This window comes from Mustela nigripes, chromosome 4, assembly GCF_022355385.1.
Source record: "Mustela nigripes isolate SB6536 chromosome 4, MUSNIG.SB6536, whole genome shotgun sequence".
NCBI lineage: Eukaryota > Metazoa > Chordata > Mammalia > Carnivora > Mustelidae > Mustela > Mustela nigripes.
Genome location: NC_081560.1, coordinates 59,693,745 through 59,706,948, shown reverse-complemented (window position 1 = coordinate 59,706,948; position 13,204 = coordinate 59,693,745). Strand labels below are relative to the sequence as shown.

Genomic DNA, 13,204 nt, shown 5'->3' with positions numbered 1-13,204 from the left:
TTCAAAGTGAACAAGAGTTTCTCAACCTACTATCACTGAAAACTGTATTTTAATGGCACAGAGGATTGAACTGTTTGGGTTTTCTGTAAGGTATTTACATTTTTACTTGATAAATAGGAATGATGTTATCATTATATGCAGGGCAAAACTCTTTGCAAAGTAACTTTCATTTTTCTCTGTACACTGTTTTACATAACTTTTGCTTTCCTAATGTTTGTCACATAAGTAGACTGGAACAGTTTCAAGTCTATCCCATCACGAAAATATCAAGGTCCCCAATTCCAAATACCATCATATGAGGCAAAATAAGCTATACAAACTGATATTAGTACATCACTGATATAGCCACAAATGTTCTTCCTAACATGAGATATATAATAACCTACAATTCCAAGTGTGAAATATTTTTTGCTTTTTTTTTTTTTTTGCTTACGCACCTCAGGGACTGAAACTCCTGAAGTGGGCAGATTCTGTTGAAAAAGAGAAGTTCATATTAAAGCTGAAAAAAACAAAAGTCAAACTGAAAACAAAGGCCAATGAAGGTTCTTATATCACTATTCTCCTGTGAAATAAGTGGATAAATATAAAACGCATTTCCTTGTCATGTTTATTCTGTATTTAATTTCATTAAATACATGAAGAAATATCTTTTCACAAAGTGAGGAATGCTCCAAAAGAGAGTGGGTTATATTGTGAATTACTTATCCAAAATGCAATTTCATCACCCAAAGCAGACTGATCAACATCCTTGGCCGGCTTCACAAACCTCTCTGAGACAACCTGGTGGTATTACATTGATATATTGCAATAAGATCTCATCTCCAAGTTCCATTATCCTTCATAAACCATTCCTACTAATTTGTTAAGTTGCCCAATTACCCGTCCCACTTTTCCATTTTCCAGTCCAACTCTCATTCCTTCCTAAAAATATTCAGTGTCTTTTTGATGGAGACATAGCTTATGGTGTTGGTTTTATTTTGTGCTTTTTCTGGAAATAAGAAAAAAATTCCATTAGTATCAGTAAAAAGTAAGAATACTATTAAATATGTAGAAAAGTTTTACTTGAGAGTAATTAGAAAAAAACAAAGCAAAACAAAAGAGATGAGGTTAAATACACTGAAGCTGGTCTTCGTGAGAGTGCATCTTCAATTATCCACCACCCCTCCTTTTCTGAGTCACAGTGGGAAGCTTTTTTTCTGGCAAGAAACAGAAAAAAAGGTTACCAAATTCCAAAAGTCTATGGGACTCAGAACAAATCTGGAAAACTGTTGACAAATCACACACATAGTACTAGCCAAAGTTTTCCTATGGTGGGTTGTGTGTGGTGAGGAGAAGTATGAAACCTGAATGTGAAGCTGGGAGTACTTGGACACTTATGTGTCTCTGAAAAGGAGGGAGTGGTCAGCATTTTCATTTCCTCCCTAGAATTGAGCTCTGTGAAGGCAAGTCTGAATGGAAGTCCAAGATGGGTCTGAACAATCAGAGAACACAGTTATCTGTGGACTTCCTTATGCTGTATACTGAGATCGATGAAGAAGCAGGCAACTTTGCAGCGACTCAGCATAGAAATGGACCAGAAAGATCAAATGCACCCAAAAGTGGATCAGAAAAAGGAGTCTAGGGCAGCCCTTGAGAAAATTAAAGGGTCCAGGAATGCAACTCGATTTCGAAGATATTTTTATAAGTTTAAAAAATGTTGCAGCTGCACATTTTTCATCAAAGGAAGTCATCAAGTCTGGGAGGATGTACTCGGGTTGACTATCCCATAACAGGAGAACCTTATGGAAGTAATTGCTATTTCTCAGATGGATTGAAACTTAATGGAACTTTTCTTGAAAGCTTTCTGATTTCAGTAATGCTCTGGACTTCTGAGTCCAAGTCAATCTACATAGCACATGGGGTAATGGGTGGTGGGAAGAACGTGCTAGCGTCAATCTAGGTCACCTCAAATTTTCTGTCAGCTTTCGTATTTTTCTTTCTCAGCTCTTAGTTCAAACTTAGATCTGAATAAACATTTTAAAACATGAATATTGTTCTTCCAACCTTATTATAATATACAAATGTTTCTTCTCCCTCCAATTCAGTTTAAGCATCTTATTCTATGATGCCTTATCCTGTCCTACGCCATGAGTCCAGGAAAGTCCAGAGAATCTCAAGCAACCAAACTAGGATGTTCGTCAAACTGTCTCCATGGCATGATCACAGATGCTTTTGACTTTGGGAAGAATGAATGCTCACCATATATATGTGTGTACAGAGCAGTGCAATGGAAAGCCAAGTGACGATTATAGTTGTGGAAATGGTTCAGAAAAATAACCAAGCATAATGCAAAAATCTCAAACAGATACTGCCCACCTCAACGCAACCACCAAAAAAATCTATAAAAGACATTTTTGACATACTTTTAAGCATTTGAATAAAGACAGGTAATGACTGATACTATGGAATTATTGTTAATATTCCTAGGTATGATAATAGTATGGTAATTGTATAGAAAACTGTCCTTAATCTTGGAAAATGCCTGCTGACCTATTTAGAGATGTAGTGTCATACTATCTGCAATCTATCTGCAAAAGGTTGAACATAATAAAATATATATTTCTGCATGTATGATGGCAAAATAATAATATAGGCTGGGGATATATTGGATTCATGTGTCCTGATGTCACAAAAAGCAAAAACCATGCCAACTCAGATAATAAAAACCCCTTTTAAGTTATTCTCCCTCCAAAAGAGACTGTAGGATGAAATTAAATCCTGGCTGGCACTTTGCTACCACCTGTTCGGAGAACTAGTACCATACAGATATTGGTGTCTGCGGGCTTCTTCCTGCTTAAGGTAGTAGGGCTACTGGTCATCTACCGAGAATGAATGATGTTGGCAGAGAGAGATAGCGATATAAGAGAGCAAGGAAATAGTAGAGTTTGTCACTACCTCTCTGAGGATGGGAAAGCAGCTGACAAAGAATGAGTAACAGAATCAAGCAAAATTCAGAGCAAGTGGGGCTAGAAGTCATAAATATGTAAGAAAGCCACCAGCTCAGGAAATTTCTCCAGCAACACTTTGACGTCTGAGAGCAACACTAAAAATTCATTCCAAGAATAGAAGTGATGAAACAATGTATATACAAGCTCACTTACAATCAAGATATGTAGGCAAAGAGTGTATATTAAATGAACATGCCAATCAGTGGCTTACCCTCAAGTTACTATAAGAAAACTATGGTATCTGGTAAAAGATAAACAAGCAACTCATTAGAGAACAAATTCAGATATTATGTTACTTCAACTATACCCTTCTGTATATGACTTTCAAATATCAAGGATGAACAGAGTAAATGTTTTAGTTTTTTGAAAATTATCATGAGTGTGTAATTCTAAATGTAATATATTTTTAATCAGAATTAATACAGGAACTGTATATTTGTATTTAATCAAATGTGAGGTGTGACTACAGAGGAATGTGATTGATTTTATTTAATCAGTATCACTTTAATATTAAACAGAATACACAGTACAGATAATTAGTTTAAAAGATGCATTTGTCTTCAGGGCACTTATTAAGTTCAACCTAATACCAAAGAATTTTTAAAAATCCTATTACTCTAAAGTATTGAGATCTCTCTTGTCCTCATAGTTTCTAACATGTAATCATTTTAAATTGACAATTTAATCCAAATTGTCATAGGACAAAGAAAAATCTTTGGTGAAGAGATTGTTGGGAGGTTTGAGTTAAAAATATAGAAAGAGCATAATATTCACATTAAGAGGGTCATTAGTTATTTCAAGACTAAAGTAAAATGAACAGAATTATATGCTATACCTATATAGGAATTTTAATTTTTTTAAATTGCTTTTATGTTTATCACCTCATTTAATCCTCCTCTAAGCCAAGATATTCCACTTCTTAGACTGAGAAACTGAAAATCAGAAAGATCAGATACCCAGCCCAAGAAAAGAAAGGTAATGACAGAATCCAAATACAGTATTTCCCTTTCTCAGACTCCATTTATTCAAACAACAAGTTCAATGAGAATTTTTTTCTAACTTTTCTATCCATGTCTCTATTTTTTTTAAGTGATTTGATAGTATTGTATGGAGCACTGGGTATGGTACATAAACAATGAATTTTAGAACACTGAAAAAATAAAATAAAAATAATCAAATTATCTTAAGACAGTGAACACAGGAAGGATTTAGAGACTACAATATACATCTGTTCTGCCTGAAAAAGAGGCTTGAATGTCAATATGGAGTAATTTAACATAATAACTTCTAGTACTGTGTTAATCTGAAGTGGTCAAATAAAGCTACTCTACATAGCTCTTTCCTTATATGCAATTGGATATCCCTGGCCTCAGAAAACAACGGAGGGAAAGTAAAGCTAGATTGGGAAAAGATCAATTATCGTCCTATTATGGTACCTGTCAGTCTGAAGGGGAGAAGCTGTTCTCTCACACTTGATGATAAAATGTATCAAGGGCTTCCCTACCATCTCTCCCATAGTGAATAAACACATTTGATTTTGGTGAATTTTACTGTCCCATTCCAGATTCATAATTTGTTTAACCTTTTATGATTTTGCAGGTCCTTAAGTGTGTATACCACACATTTGAACACAATATAAATTTTATTTTTTTTAAAGGTTTTATTTATTTATTTGAGAGAGAGACAGAAAGAGCACAAGCAGGAGAGGCAGAGGGAGAGTAGACTCCCTGCTGAGCTGGGAGCCTGCCATGAGACTTAATCCGAGGAGAGGACGTGGATAGCATGACCTGAGGCAAAGGCAGACGCTTAACCATCTGAACCACCCAGATGCCCCACAAAACAAATTTTAAAAAGGAAGTGAGACTGAAATAATTTTTATACTACAAGTAATTTTTTTTTAAAGATTTTATTTATTTATTTGACAGATCACAAGTAGGCAGAGAGGCAGGCAGGGATGGGGGGAGGGGAGCAGACTCCCCACTGAGCAGAGAGGATCCCAGGACCCTGAGATCATGACCTAAGCTGAAGGCAGAGGATTAACCCACTGAGCCACCCAGGCACCCCAGCTACAAATAATTTTTATAACCAATGATTATTTCAATGTATGTGGCGAGTCTTTCAATTAGGATCATTAAATTTTTTTTTTTCAGCAGCACTTTGACGTACTTAATTAAAATGTAACTACCAAAAATAAAATATTTTCAAAAACACATATAAGACACCTGGGTGGCTCAGTCTGTTAAGCATCTGCCTTTGGCTCAGGTCCCAGAGTCCTGGAATCAAGTACTGGTTCTACTGCATCGGGCTCCTTGCTCAGTGGTGAGCCTGCTTTTCCCTCTGTCTGCCGCTACCCCGTTTGCGCCCACTCACGCATGCTCTCTCTCTCTCTCTGACAAATAAAGCAAATCTTTAGATAAAGGAAGATACACATAATCTTAATTCAGTGTCCCTTGACTAACCACTTCTCACTTGAGCCAAATTCTTAAGCTTGCACCAAGATAAATTTAATGGTAAGAATATTTTTAATTGAGATAATTTCATTACCCTTATAATTGTAATTGCTCACAAGAATGTCTGATCTTATTTTTGTAAATGTGATTGTTTACACATATTTGCAGAGTTTAGTTCAGAAGATTTTGCACAGAAGGGATTGTGAGGTTCCCTCCTTAATGGCTCCCCCAGTATACATGCATGTTTGTGTCTAGAAAGGAAGGACCCTGAGCCTTCAGGGAAAGTACACCTAGTGTAATGGATATTTGGAAATCAAGGGGCACCAAATGGTAAATGTATCTTTATGAAGATATCCAAGTTTCAAAGATAGATTTCTACATGTAAAAGCAATCAGCAACAACTAAACCGTTCTAATGTTGTTTTTATTGTTACTGTCTTGTATACTTGACTAGCTAGTGAAATAAAACCATTAGAAATGTTATCCTACTTGGTTAGGACTCATAAAATCATCAGAAGCCCATATGGTTGGTTCTTTAATTTCTTTTTAGCTCTGAACCATAGTAAGGATATGTGCATACATACTGGTAAAATAATTTTGCAAAGACCACCTACCTTGTATGCCCCACTCTCTGATATATTCTATTCTTTTCTCTCTTCACTTCTGTTTCTCCTCTAATGACTATTTTTTTCCATTCCTTCCTGAAATGCTGATCTAGATCCCCTAACTGAATTCATGGTTCCCCAATTGTTGGGGAATGCAGCAGGAACACCAAAAATGAGTTTAGAACATGGAATTGGGGTAGGGTGTGTATTGCTCGTGCCACCTGCATGTTGTGTGACTTTAGGTAAATTTCTTCAGTATCGTTCTGCTTCACTTTCCTCACATGTCCAGTGAGCATGCTAACAATTAAAAGGCTATCTAACAAATTTAAGTTTCCAGTAAATAGGAACTATTTTATTAACATTAAAATCTCAAAGATTCTCTTAGCTTTTTCTGCCTGTCTAGGGCTCAGTGAAAAAGGACTAATCACACTTTCTTCATCTGATACTATGTTTGTTGCTTACACGTAGATGGAACCAATGGAACCAGAAGATTTATTTATTCTTTTGTTTATTTATTTATTTCTTTTTAATGACACATTTATGTTAGGACTGTTACAGGAGAGAGAAAGAAGGAAAGACGCGGGAGGGCTGAGAAGAGATCTAAGAGCAAAAACAACACAGGAAAAGGAGAGGGGGACAGGAAGAGGCTAAAAAAAAAGAAAAGAAAAGAAAAGAAGAACAAAGTCTTCCTTCTTTGCTATACTCCTCAATCCTCAAATGGACCATGGGCATCAAACGACATCTACCATTTTGAAGATGAATGTCCTTTCATTCAAATAAAACAATGACAATGAGTAAAGGAAGGATGGAAGCTGATATTTAGAGCATGGCTTTAATGTTTATTTGTTTAAGATTTATTCATTTATTTGAGAAAGAGCGAGTGTGCAGCACTCTCCTCTGAGTGGGGAGAGAGGCAGGGAGAGAGGGAAAGAATCCTCAAGCAGACTTCCTGCTGAGTGCAAAGCCTGACCCAGGACGTGATCATGACCTGAGCTGAAATCAAGAGTTGGACGCTTAACTGACTGAGTTCCCAGGCACCCCATGGCTTTGCATTTGTTTGAAGTTTTGCAAAACCCTTAAACATCAGATTCAACCACCTTCAAAATACATTTCAAGATGAAAGCACATGTCTTACTGACTGTTAATTTGTGTCAGATAATTCTCTAGAACTCTTACTCTACATAAAGGTAATTAATACATACCTAGGTAAGTACGTATGTGTACACATGATTGTTTGTGATGTTTGGGACAGGGATCTGAGTGCAGTTGGTGGTTTTAAATAAAAACTGACTCTTAAAACAACCACACCTAATATAATAAATTAATATCTATTGAATTTCATGTGAATAAAATATATCAGTAATACTTCCTGTTTGACTATTCTTTTTCTCAACATGATCTCATTCTCAAAATGTATCACTGTGGCTTTCTAAAATACAGAAAAATCACCGCAGACAGTGAAAGAATATTGATAATAATATTTAGAATTAAAGCATTAGGATGCTAAGTTTTCCTTTTCATCAATCTTGGAAAAGACCTCGAATTAAAAAACAAACAAGTTATAATGAAATTTGTTCTTATCCTTTGCCCCTCTAAATATCCACTGATCTCACACCAAAGCATTTTCTAACTAGGTTAAAGTTCAATTCTGCACTCACATTAGGCTAAGATTCAATTGAGTTAAAATTTTACACTGACTGCCAGTCAACCTTATCATGAACTTTCATTATGTGCATGTAATTAATTGGGTCCAACGAACAATATCAGTACTGAGTTATAGACTCTTTTCCCCCGACCATATAATTAGAATATAATTACCCACAGGATATCAGAATGATGCAAAACCTTTCCTCTAAATGCGCCCTCATTAGGAAACAAGTCTCAATGTACATTTATTCAATCAGTGTGAATTAATTAAAATGTTACTGAAATAAAAGAGGGCAGCAATAAAAAGTATCTGACATCTATTAAGAGACTATCACTTGAGAGCTGCATGCACAGTTTATATTTAAACCCATTTAGCGCAAGTAGGAGCTTGGCCATGTAATGTTACATACATCCAGCATACTAGGAAATCTGAGTAAATGAATCAGCGTGTGTTACTGTTTTTGAAAAGAACATAATACTCGATGCACACAAAATCTGAAAGGGCCTGAGTAGGATTCTAGAGACCCCTTTATTCCCTGATGAGCCCATAAAGATGTTATGATTACGTAGTGGTGGACAGAAATCATGTGTAACTCCAAGCATCCAGAAAAAGAGCTGTTCATCCCACACTTTTCTACTACAAATCTAGCATAATTGTTTTGATATGGCTTAGGTCAGAAAACCTAGACTTACCAAAGAACTAATTTTTTTTAATAAAGAAAATAACCTCCATTATTTAAGGTAGCTCAAGGTATTTCAATAGCGTATTTCCTTTAAGCAGAACATTCACATGCACCTAAGACTATATTCTTTTTAAGAGGAGCCATAATATAACATATTCAGATTATATAAAACATGGGAAAAACAGTAATTGCACAAAGAAGCCAAAGGACATAACTGCATATTCCACAAGAAGCTGATGCATGCAAGAATATTCTTCTTAATTCTTGGTTTCTCTAGTAGCCGGCATACTGTCATATGCAATAGAAGATTACTGAATAAACTAACAAATCAATAACCCTAATACAAAGGAATACTCACCAGTATTAAAGAATAGTTATCATGAACAGTTAGCAAAAATTTTAAAAGGCTACATGTAATATTTAAAGTAAGATATACAGAGATCTTCAATCTACATTATCACATAATTCCTGTCAGTTTTAGCTTTAGAAGTAGTTTCTGTAAAACTTTGTTCTGATAATCAATATCTGGCATTCATTCTTACGTATAAACAAGCACCACTTTAAAATGGAAATACCCATGAGCACTAAGATAAAAAAAGGCTATTTACAAATTACTCCTTTTCGTATGCTCTTTAGGAACAAACTCTAATCAGTTCTTATTATTACTTTTAAAAAAAATATATTAACTCCATAAGACCATACATATTTTTAAGTATTCTGATACATGGTATATTTACAAAACAGTGGAATGTTCTATTCAGGTAGTAGACTGGTTTTGGTAGAGACCAACATATGAAAGAAATAATGAACTCACTCTAAGTAAGAAGGAGATTGTTTCACACAGGCCTGCTTTATTTTTAACATAAAAACTTCTGTAGAATTGCAGTGACAAAGACATGCCGCTGCTATGATTTCTTGCTGAAAATGCTGTTATTTGAGTAACATTGAGTAATCACCACATTAAAAAAAAAAAATCTTACTAATAGGATAGGAACAATTTTAAAGTTCCATTTCGTAGTAAACATCAATTTTCATTTTCCGAGCTGAGAATGAATATTTATTATATTTTACATGGACTACTGTATTGCTTCAACTGTATTTTTAAAAATCAGACTTTAAATATAATTTGACATCCAGAGAAAAATGTCTTGATTCTCCTCAGAATTCTGAAATGTTCTCTTTAAACTCTCTGCCTGCAATGCCACTTTATTTTAAATATTAGGCATTTCACAGTACCATCTAATGGATATTTTACATAACTACAATAACATAACAATCACAAATTTTCTGAAATTTATTAATAATTATAAAATACTTCAAGTGCCACTCCAGAAACTAAACATAATACTCATTAGACATCTACTAATATTACCTCATCCTCACATACTTTAAACTCAATTTTATTAGCTTTTAACAGTAAGATCTAATTGCCATGTGTTAGGAATGATTTCTAAGAATAAGCTTCCCTGCCACATACCCATTTTAATATGTTATTGGATATTTATGTCACTGTCGGATGTATTTTCTTCTCGACTCAAGAGAAATTGAAAACTGATGGGGAAAAAACAGACAACTGATTGTTATTCATTAATTCAGTCTATATTTGTTGCTCATCTACTATTTGTCACAATGAATTAGGTGCTAGAGATAAAGAGATCTTCCCTTTCATGTGAGCAATGAGAGTGATGGCAGGGGGGTCAGTGTGCACAGGGAACAGCTTCACAGGAAACAACTCAAGTTCAGCTCCTGGTGTGACCTTGAGGCCTCTGTGGGACATCCAAGAGGCAATTCACAAGGTGAAGCTGAGTATTTGGATCTTGAGAGGTCAGAGAGAACAAGCTTACACAGACAATTTCAAAAGTGGTAGCTGAGGGCACTTGAGTGACTCAGTGGGTTAAGCCTCTGCCTTCGGCTCAGGTCATGATCTCAGGGTCCTGGGACTGAGCCCCACATTGGGCTCCCTTCTCAGTGGAGAGTCTTTCCCCCTTTCTCTCTGCCTGCCTCTCTGCCTACTTGTGGTCTCTCTCTCTCTGTCAAATAAATAAATAAAATCTTAAAAAAAAAGCGGGGGAGGTAGCTGGAGTCATGGAATTGGATGAGATAATCTACAGCAAGCATAATGGCACAAGTATATAGTTAAAAAGGGAAACATAATTAAGAGAATAGAAGGAGGGCTAGGAGTTGAGCAATATGGATTGAGTGTGACTGGAGAGGCAGAATAAAATCGAGTAGAAACGTGTGAGGTGAGTGTCATGATACAAGAACAGAGCATCTAAAATACTGTCATGATACAAGAACAGAGCATCTAAAATACTGTCAATGCTGCAGAGGATTCAAAAAAGAGGATTCTTGGAAAGGGGGTCTAGTGGATGTTTTTGGTACCCCAATGCAGATTCTTTGTCACCTAGCCAGAGAATCTATCCCCAACTGCTATGAGTCTAGACTGTTGAGAATTCCTAATTGTCACATTTTCTGAAGTTATTTACTCCAGGAGCAGGCTGCCTGAGGAGCAAGCGCTTCTTATCCTGGAGGAAGCCACAGCTAATGAATAGCTGATCTGAGTTAGAAAAAGCCAACCCCTTGTCTTAGGTTAAGAACAGCCTTATGGTATGATTTTATGCCAGAGCTCCCAGGGCTCAGGCCAAGGTTTACTATCTTCTTATAACCACTTTCTTGCACAAAGCCCCCTTCCTCTCCTTCTTCCTCCATCCCATACAGATGGTTTTATAAAGAAACATTCGTCCCTCTATAAATCACAAACATCCAAGCCCCTGGTTCATGCTCTGCTCCTTGGGAAGCCATCCCAAAAGACCATCACTGGATTTGGGATGAATAGCAAGAATAGTCTTCCACACATTTGATAATCAGGAATGAGAATACTGTGAGTTGAGGTAGAAGGAGGAAAATCTGACACGGTGAGTGTATCTTCACAGCTGCATATAGTTATGGCTACGTTAAGAAGCAGACAAGGTCAGATCCATATACAAATAAAGAAAAACAGAAAATAACAGCCATCCTTCTAGTATGGGTTCAAGGGCAGACATATCACTAAGAGTAGAAACAGAGAAGTTCCAGTGCTGGACTCAGATCATGGTGCTGTCCAGAGCTACCTATCACAAGCATGTTAGGTACTCAAGGATATTGGAGTAATGGTAACCAAATGGAAGAATTCAAGAATATTTGAGGTTGGGGTGAAACAGGAATAATATTATATGGAATAGAATATGGTGTGGTAAGCTGTATTTCTATAAGATGTGGGTTTCCTTAGGCAAGTAAGGCCAAATAGGTCAAAGCTTCTGTGAGCATTAACAACAGAATTTGAAATGATATATTCTACCACCTAGGCTGGAAGGCAAGGAGTGAGTATGGCAGCCTCAAAGGAACTAAACAATCCTTCTTCTATAGAAAGGGGGAAATGCAGGTTGAACTAAGAAAAAAGGACAAAAGAGTGTCAAAAATCACTGCATTGTGCATGAAATTGGTGTACAGACCAAAAGTTTTAAATGAATCAATTCTTGTTCAGGTTTCACGTTGAAAGTTGAGAATAGAGAAGTTATATTTAATAGTAAGACAGAGAAAATCATGCATATAAATACTTTATGATCACCGCCACTTCATCTGGAATCATTAAAACCATAGGTTACCTTTGCAAGGTAGAATTTATCCTTAAATGTCTAGTGGTGAAGGGATCTGATTTTAATTGCACTCAAAGTTTAAAAGTTAGAAGACAGAAATGATTTAAAGTATTTATTTCTACTGTAATGTAGTTAGTTCTGGATATTTGCCCTGCCCTAACCCCAATCTTGCTTTGGAGGGCACAAGCAGAAAAATACCAATACAGAGGTTCACATATCTGGGAGCATCTATGCCATGCTCCGTGGTAATCATGTCTTACTGAGTAGAAAATGGATGATCTCTAACTTGTTTTAAATTTTCTTAATTATTGGTGACAGTTAAGTTTTAAAATTATTTTGTAGTTATTTCCATTAATTCTATAAAACAAGGGTTTTTTTTTTGTTGTTGTTATAATGCTTGTGTTTGCCTTGATTTATGAGCTTTGGGCTTTACCTTTTTATTTTTATTTTTATTTTTTTCTTTCTTTACCATTTAAAAATTTTTTTGATTGGTCAGGTCTGTCAACATTTTCTTTAATCTTTTCCTTTTAGGAAAAAGATAAAAAGGCACAAAAAATCTTTTTAAAGGGCAAAAATAAATCTTAAATCCATGTTTAATTTATTTTGGAATAGGTATAAAGTGGAATTTATCTTAATTTGGTTTCCCATATGGCTATGCAGTAATCTCAACACCACCAATTCCCACTATCCCCCTCCAGATTAAAAATATGGCCTCCAGGGGCGCCTGGGTGGCTCAGTGGGTTAAGCCACTGCCTTCGGCTCAGGTCATGATCTCAGGGTCCTGGGATCGAGTCCCGCGTCGGGCTCTCTGCTCAGCAGGGGCCTGCTTCCTTCCCTTCCCCTCTCTCTGCCTGCCTCTCTGCCTGCTGTGATCTCTCTCTGTCAAATAAATAAATAAAATCTTTAAAAAAAAAAAAAAAATATGGCCTCCATCATACACTACATTACCTCATATTAGTGTACTATGTTTTAGACTTTCTACTAGGTCCTTATAACTTGTAGAGCCACTATGACATTATTTTGATCACTGTGACTTTAATAAGCATAATTTTAAGGTTTGTTAAAAACAAGTCTTTCCTGGGGCACCTGGGTGGCTCAGATGGTTAAACAGCTGCCTTCAGCTCAAGTCATGATGTCAGGGTCCTAGGATCGAGCCTCTTATTGGGCTCCCTACTCCATTTGGAGTCTGCTTCTCCCT

General features: G+C 36.1%; 1 protein-coding gene across 5 annotated transcripts in view; it reads right to left on the bottom strand.

Annotated features, from left to right (window-relative positions):
* DGKB (diacylglycerol kinase beta) overlaps positions 1-13,204 on the bottom strand; it is a 709,227-nt gene that overhangs the window by 463,493 nt on the left and 232,530 nt on the right. For 3 of the 5 annotated variants that reach the window (XM_059396759.1, XM_059396761.1, XM_059396760.1), the window contains one exon: positions 438-470. The exons of the other annotated variants lie outside the window; for them this stretch is intronic. In XM_059396759.1, coding sequence (XP_059252742.1) covers positions 438-470 — 33 coding nt within the window. The remainder of the gene's footprint in view (positions 1-437; positions 471-13,204) is intronic. 5 annotated transcript variants of the gene reach the window in all.